Below are 8,145 nucleotides of genomic sequence, written 5' to 3'. Positions count from 1 at the left end.
AATGACCCACCGTCCCGTGGGCTGGCCAGGGTAGGCTCGCTTTCATGGAGGGTCAAGTTTTATCAAAAAAGCACAACTCCCCGCCCCGCCCTGTAGACAGAGTCCCTGAAGCTTCTTTCTTTTAAAGCTCTTTTATGATCAAAAAGCAAAAACTCAAAAGAATAATATTATATTAAAAAAATCCAAACAGCAGCTTTTGGCTTCTCCCTATGCCCCTCTTGCCCTTCAGCCCCTGCCTGTAATGTGCTGTTTTCTGCAGACAGCAAACTTCGGCAGCTCGTCACTGAGGAGAGAACGGGTCTGTGGTTCTGGTTTATGAAAAGCCTAGAGGTCAGGTGACCACACACTCCTTCACCCAAGCCAGGAGGACACCTGGGAGGGAAGGGGCTGCTGGCAAGGGCAGACACGGAGCAGCAGGGCCAGGTCAGGCACCCCCAGGGGAAGAGCCCCCCACGTGGAGAAGGATGTAGCAAACGGCCCGGGCCCCAGCACTGCCTTCCCTGATGGCTCCCCAGGTGCCACCCCAAAGGCCCCCCAGCTCCCATCTCACTGTTCCTCTGGCTTATATAAATCTGACAGAAAGGAGGAGTACAGCGTGTACAGGGTGCTGTTTTTAACCCCTCTAGGTTATCCTTAATGTGATGTTTAAAAACAGTAGTCAGAGGACTCAAGAAAAACTTGAGATTCTGGGCAATATACTTACAGTAAACAAAGAGTTTAATCCCCAAACAACATCCTGGAATGAGAAAGAAAGAACAAAACAAGTTTCAGGCTCCCATGCACTTAGTGTTTCAAACCTATGACCAAGAAGTACGTATCGTGCCAGGTCAGAACTGATCTTTGGCACGCTGTTTCTCCTAAGACAGAAACTGAAAACAACTTCTCTCCAATGTGACAACAGGTGCTGGGAAATTTGTAGATGAGTAGTCACAGGTAGTAAATACAGAATCAAGGACAACATAAGTGCCCAAGGAGCCCAAAGGCTGTCTGCTCAGGAGAACCCCAACTTACATCGCTCCTCCTCGTCACTTCCCAGTACAGTTCGGGACTTCTGAATAGTCATCTTTACAACACAATCTGCTATTTCTGCATCTGTGTCCTCTTGGGGACTGCAGATAAGCTAATTACCCATGGTCCCACAGGCCTCTAACAATTTTGCTCTAATTACTTAAAAAAGTGGAAGACCGATAAACACTTCCTAATGTTCAAAGATCAGAAATTGTCATTAAAACAAAATGGAAAACCAGTGTGTTCTCTCTGGACTGACTTGTCATCTGTGACTCAACCACAAATTTCCTCTCAGCCTTCCTCATCATCAGCTTGAGTCTTGTGTTTTTTAGGCTGATACTCAGCTAGTTGGCAATTTTAATCGCCCCCTCTGCTTTGTCTCAGCCATCCACCTGTGTCCTTTTGGGATGAGCTGAACCTGGGGCTGGAGCTGGGGGTGAACACATGTTCTTTGTTTGGTGGAGAGGTTAGACAGACAGGCCTGTCAGCAGAACTTCCATACGAGTGTTCCCACAGAGGAACCAGCGAGGAGGAGACTCTTCCCAGAGGAAGTGGGGCCTGCTGGGTAGAGGGACAACAGGAGGGAGCACCTTCCAGGTGGAGGAACCCCTGTGCCAAAGCTAAGTCCTAAATGGGCAAGACATGTCCCGGGTGTGGCGAGAAGACAGGCCAGGCTCCCGTGGCAATAGAGAGCACACCTTGGGAGGATCTAGTCAGATCTGCAGGAGGTCTGCAGTGTCCTCTTCACTCTGGGGGAGGGCCCCAAACTCCTTCCCTGTGTTCTTCCCCCAAAGTGCCTACTTGATGATATTCAATGACAGTGCCTACACACCGGGGTTTGCACCTGCCGCCCATGAGGTGTGGTCACGTAAGAACTAGACCTGGCCCAGGATCGGTGCAGTCACTGGTGGGCTGCTGTGACCCATGCACACCTCTCTGGGCCTCAGTGTCCTCCTTTAAGAGCAGTGGGGCTCCCTAAGAGCAGGGGGTGGGAGTGAGGATGGTCTCTAATAGGTGAAGCAGGAAGTTGGCATATAAGGAATGAGGTCAGTTTATCCACAGAAGCTCTTTTCAAAGGCAGGGACTACGGAGTTGAACTGTGAAGGATGGCGGGGAGAGAAAGCCTGGCACATGTGTGCAGGGCAGGGCCCAGGCCTGTCCAGTTCCGCTCAGGCTTCCCCTTGTGGCCCGAAGGACGGCATCCGATGCAGCATCTCCAGTGCTTTTGTATGTTTGGTGCAGAGGACAACTTACAAATGGTTTTAGTTCGGACGACTTTTGTAATCCATGCATGACTGAGCCAAAGTTAACATGTGTGCAAAAATGTTGCTCCTGAGACAAAGACAGAGAGGAAGATGGCATTGTGCGATGTGCCAGGCAGTCTGCGAGCGTCACAAACTCGCTGCTTTGACACCCATAACCCTTTCAGGCTGACCTGGGACAACTGTCAGCCACAGAGGAGGAGGACACAGTCACCAGGGAAGACGGGCCAGGTCTGGATGACCACGCCTTTGTGCCAAGTCCCGGGCTGAAGAGAAGCGCAGGCCGGGGACCCAGCTGCCCTCTGAACCGAGAACTAGGAGAGTGTTCTTCAGGGCAGCACGGACCCGGCACAAGAAGGGCAAAGGCTATGATGACTGCGTGGACTGCATAGTTACCCATCGGAAACGATGGCAGGCGTCAGGCAGCTGTTCATTACAAAGTGAACACTAGCCAAAGTCTTGACTACTTCTGACGAAAAGCTCAGGCAACATGAGGAAACTCTAGGTGTCCCATGGATACCATGGCAGAAAAACTGAGTTGAAGCCACCGCTGATGGCCTCATGTAGCACCCGTAACATGCTCGCCCGGAACCAACTACAGCCTACACCGCAGAAGCAACTGGGGCCACCTGTTTAGTCCCAGTGGCTCCCCCCTCCACCCCTCCCCTGGGTGGGGTCCTCCCTCAGGGCATCCCCGGCCTCTGTGTTGCCACCCTTCGTTTGGCCAGGCTAGCTCTGGGTAACTCGGAGCAGACAGAGGCCACATCTACCCTTTCCCTCCTCCCCTTACCCCATCCTGGCAGCTCTCGTGTCCTCTGAGAGTGAGGCACCACACATGACTGGGGGCCAGAGGAAGGGAAGAATAGAAACTACACGACCTGAAGCACAAACGGTAAAGAGCAGAGGGGAGCAAAGATCACTTGAACCTCCCACTGCCCCGGGATGAAAGGGGGGCAGAGGAACCAACCGGGTCAGTGCTTGGCTGAGCAGCCCCAGGTTGGCAGGAGGGAGCAGGGTGTGCCCGGCCACCTGGGTAGACAGGACAGCAAGAAGTCGGGTTCCCAGAGGGAGAGGCCTCCAGGCTGGGGCGGTGCTCGAGCGCACTGCACTCTACCTTTAAGGTCCTTGTGGGAGCCCAGCCGGTGCCATCAATCGAATGTTCTCTCAGTAAGCTGAAACAGACAGAAAGGCACAGTGGTCAGCAAGGACAGCCTCCAGGCGCATGAGCTGCAGGTTTGCAGAGCCGCTGCCGCCAAGCCCTCTGGGCCCACATCTCTTCAGGACATCTGCCTTCCCCGCGCCCCACCTCTCCCCCGGCGCCTCGCAGGCCCCCGTCTCCCTGCAGAAGGCCGTCTCCACCCCCAAGTCTAACCTCTTGTGCCCTGTTTATTGCTTAGACACCCAGGTCTTTAATCCTGCAGGCATATGAAATTTTAAGCAGGAAGAAAGTATGCTTGAAATAACATACAAAGAGCACTTGTCAACTCGATATCAGAAAATGACAACGGACGCTCAGGGCTTCCTGCGTGTGTCAGCACGATCCTAACCTCACTTAATGCCTCAACGACCCACGAGGGAGGCACGGCCATCTCTCTGTCTAACAAAGGAAAGAAAGCAAGGCACAGAGCAGCGAGGGCATGGGCCTGGGGGATGGTCCTTCAAACCCGGGCACCTCGCCTGGAGCTGCAGGTGACCACGGATGACAGCTCCTAGCACACATTCTAATACCTTGTTTTCGCTTTTTAAAAAAAAGTTCAAAAGGGAAAGATGAAGGATAAAGGTAGATTAACACAAAATTCTGGATGGTCCTTACCAGTGGGCGGGAGAACCGTGTTCAGAGAAGGGCACATGCGCTTTGGAGGTACTGTGAGGTCCTATCTCCTAAACTGGACCCGAGGGTCATTTTCATCACTTCCGTCAGCTGTACGTGCGCATTACATACTCTCACAGAAATGACTATTCCACACTTTGAAAAATTCAATTTATTGCCAAGTTTCCTTCTGGGGAAAAATTAGTTTGGCATTGTTGAGGTGTACCCCGCTGCTGCTTTGATGTGTACGTAACAGTCCCTAAGCTCACACGGCAGTGTCAGGCTCTCCGCACCTTAACCATTACTGTGAAGAGAAGTTCTAGATCTGAGCATGTGCGAATTCACATAATTAACACCAGGAGAAAATATAAATATGCTATAATCTTAATTGTCCATGAAGATCAGTTAGAATAAACAAAACCTTTAATTGACCACTACCGCTTACTTTGAGCCTTAAAAAGAAAACAAGAAAGAAGAAACAGATGTCTCCATGCTGCAGAGGCCCAGGCCCTGTTGACACGAAAGCCCTGCAACTTCTGAGTGACTGTTTGAGAACCACGTGCTGGGTCCTAGGGGTCTATATGACCCAGTGAGAGGCAGGGACAGGAATCAGTTCTGACTGTCCTTGTCCTTTTGACAGATCTCGTTACAATCCTTAGCCATCTACCTGTTCAATGCCTGTCTCCCCAGCAGCCGGCAAGCCCCACAAAGCAAAGAACAGCAACTGCTCCCACTGCGTCTGGGTTCGACCATCGTTAACTGACGGGGTGGGGTGTGGGGAGGCAGCTTCACTGGCTGAGCAGGCAGTATCCTCTGACCTCTGTCAACAGCACAGCCAGAGCAGGAGGGCTCTGAACCTGGAGGCCAGCTGTGCCCACCCAGGGCAATGGCAGATAAGGGGGGGCTGGTGCCCATCATCAGGCAGGCTGTGCCCAAGTCTGCAGGCCACAGGTCTGGGCAGAGTGATACTGTGGAGGGAACACACCATCACTGTGCAAATTCTAGCCCAGCCTCAGCAGGAGGCAGTCCTGCAGGAGCTCAGGTGACAGGCCCTCAGAGAGGGAACCAGGCAAGGGATCAGATGGTGCCTCGGGGGCTACACTAGAAGCATGGACTGCAGGAGAAAAAGTCTCAAGTGTAACCAACAGGGTCCCGGCCCGGGGCCCTCTAATCCCACAGACACAGCAACGTCACAAAGAGAGGTAAGTGTCCTGTGTACTAGACAAGGCCCCACGGAGCACCAGCACCGGTCAGTGCTGCTGAGTGAGGTATCCAGGTAGCTGCTGCCCGGCGGTCACTGGGGACCAGGAGTGGCTGGCCCAGGCTTGTCTTTCTCTTCGCTCAGAAGACGCCATGAGTCAGTGGTGCTAAGCCCCTGCTGGACACTGTCTAGTTTCCCACAAATAAATCCCTGCAAGTGCCCTGACAAATCCAAGGGCAAATACAAGTTAAATATAGAACTTATAGCTGAAGGACCAACACAGGTATACCTCCCGGGATGTGAGCGCCTGTTCTTCCCCTCCCTCCCTCTCACACATCCCCATTGGGCATTTGCTTCTGCACCGGGCTGCGTGAGGAGTGGTGACAGCGTCTCGTTGTTTCCGCGAGCCTCTCTCTAGCTACTACGGAGACCGAACGTCCCTCTGGTGCTTACTGCCCACCTGTAACTCCCCTCAGTCTCCACTGTAGCAGGTGCTTGGGTTCCTAGCGGGCGTGTCTGTCTGTTTCATCCTAACTGGCAAAGACCTTTTACACACAGATGTAACCCAGCTGATCTTTTCTCTCTCACTTTTGTGTTCTGTATTTTTAATTTTAATATAGCTAAATCTATCAACGATTTTCCTTTAAGGTTTCTGGCTTTTGTTGCTGGCTGCCGCCCACTGAGTTCTCCCCACACTTTGCTAATAATCTGATCTCTCAGAGGACAGCAAAAGTGACGAGAAATTCCTGCTCTGGCATTAACTCTGGCGGAGGACAGGGTATGACAGGGAGGTGGTGTGCAGTGGACTCCCAGGAGAGCAAGCACCAGCGATGGCCTCAGGGGAGAAGGCTGGAGCGGATGCCATCTACAGCCTGAAGCTGGAGGAGTCAGATTTTGTAAGTGTGATACTTAAAGGACAGATGGGGAAAAGGTGGCCTCTTACAAATGCATTCATAACTATCTACAGAAAAGGAGGCGGACCGGAGAGAACAGGGGGCACTGCACACAAGCTAAACTGGGAGCCGGCTGCTAACTGTGCTTTTAAGAAGGAAGAGGGGGTGCCTGGGTGGCGCATTTGGCTAAGCATCTGACTCTTGATTTCGGATCAAGTCATGATTTCAGTCCTGGGTTGGAGCCCAACATGGGGCTCGGTGCTCAGCGGGTAGTTTGCTTGTCTCTCCCCCTCTGCTCCTCCCCCAGCTTGCGTGCTCTCTCTCTCAAATAAATATATAAACTTTAAAAAAAAAAAGAAGAAGAAAAAGAAGGAAGAGGGGTCCAGCTATGCTGGCACTACGGGCAGTGGGTAGCTCCCCATCATAGGCAGGGGCTCGTGTTCCCAGGGTGGGGATGAGACATGACAGGACACTGACTTCATCACAGGAAGAAAGCAGAGCAAGGTGCTAAGGCTAACGGCTACTCTCTGCGCTGTGGCTGATGTTACATAACCTGCCGGTCTCCCGCTGCCGGCGCGGCTGCTGCTGCTGGAGGCGCCGGCTTCTAGCCAGGCAGCCTGGCACCAGAGCCCTGGCAACCCCACTGCCGCCTCACTACAGAGAGTGACGAGATGCAGAAGATAAAGCCCAAGTGCCAAATTTACTTAAGAACAACAAACCCCACACCTTCTCCAGTTCCCTACATTAGTGACCAGCAGCCTCGAGAAGGGGGAGTCACGGATCCCTGATCATCTGCCACTGGGCCGGGGCAGGCGGGGGGAGGCGACACACACAGGCCACAACCGACATGAAGCTCTGGGAAAGCTGCCCTGCTCTGTGCACATCAAGACTATTTTGGTAAAGAGAGGACATCTTAGGGGCGCCTGGGTGGCACAGCAGTTAAGCATCTGCCTTCAGCTCAGGGCATGATCCCGGCGTTGTGGGAATCGAGCCCCACATCAGGCTCCTCTGCTGTGAGCCTGCTTCTTCCTCTCCCACTCCCCCTGCTTGTGTTCCCTCTCTAGCTGGCTGTCTCTATCTCTGTCAAATACATAAAATAAAAATCTTAAAAAAAAAAAAAAAAGAGAGGACATCTTAAATAAAAATGTCCAGGTCTTAAACTTGCCATCTACATTCCCCCCCAGCCTCCCTGGATTTTATAAATCGTACTTTTCCTTCTTAGCTAAAATCAGCTGCATGGAAGGACTGCAGCCTCTCATTACCACAGGAGCGGAAAAGGGTAAGGAGCCCTGGAGGAAGCAGCAGCAGGGGTCTGAACCACCAGAGGGCCCAGACGCGGTTCTGGAGGTGGAGGCAGGCTGGGGGTGGGGTGGGGAGTGGAAGACTTTCCAGTCACTAGAGTGCAGCCCAAAGACCTGATCTCCCTCATCATGGCCCAGCCTCAAAATTTCCTCAGGGGAGATTATGTGTTAGAAAGCCCAACGCTCACACAAAGTGCTCACAAACACAGAAGACGAGAAAGAGAAACCCACCTTAGACATATTTCGCCTGTCTCTGTGATGTTGGGGTGCCAGATCCTCGTCAGGCATTTCACTTTGGGAGGCTGCAACACAGACAGAGAGAGATCACAGGCTCTCCAAATCATGCCTGCTGCCACCGAGCCCCTCGTTCCCCTGCTCACTTGGCACTCACTTGGACTGGCCCCAGCCAGTGTTCAATTCTGGACTCATGTCACCCTCATGTCTTCACGCTGCATCGAGAAGCGCTAGTCTGCCCATACCCCCAACACGACCCTTCTACAAGTCCTAGGGCCACAGGGAACGTTGGGCTGGTGGCGGGGCCTCGGCCACCTCTGACCCACCCTGCCAGGGCTGTGGAGGAGCCCACAGACGCCATGCTGTGCGCTACGCTGCTGAGCTGCGGTGACTGAGAGTCACTGCTCCTCACGGTGGTGGCTGGGTCCCTGTGCAC

The 8,145-nt window shown here is 52.9% G+C and overlaps 1 protein-coding gene across 4 annotated transcripts in view; it reads right to left on the bottom strand.

Annotated features, from left to right (window-relative positions):
• UBE2F (ubiquitin conjugating enzyme E2 F (putative)) overlaps nt 1-8,145 on the bottom strand; it is a 53,824-nt gene that overhangs the window by 9,535 nt on the left and 36,144 nt on the right. For all 4 annotated transcript variants that reach the window (XR_004623694.1, XR_004623693.1, XM_019806946.2 and 1 more), the window contains 3 exons: nt 7,707-7,777; nt 3,385-3,442; nt 704-736 (listed from right to left, as the gene is read on the bottom strand). Coding sequence is in view for 2 of the 4 variants with exons in the window: in XM_019806946.2 (XP_019662505.1) it covers nt 704-736; nt 3,385-3,442; nt 7,707-7,777 (162 nt within the window). In the remaining 2 variants the exon portion in view is untranslated. The remainder of the gene's footprint in view (nt 1-703; nt 737-3,384; nt 3,443-7,706; nt 7,778-8,145) is intronic.

Source organism: Ailuropoda melanoleuca, chromosome 2 (genome assembly GCF_002007445.2).
Source record: "Ailuropoda melanoleuca isolate Jingjing chromosome 2, ASM200744v2, whole genome shotgun sequence".
Taxonomy (NCBI): domain Eukaryota; kingdom Metazoa; phylum Chordata; class Mammalia; order Carnivora; family Ursidae; genus Ailuropoda; species Ailuropoda melanoleuca.
The sequence above is the reverse complement of the archived record's forward strand: the minus strand, read 5'-3'. Positions and strand labels throughout refer to the sequence as shown.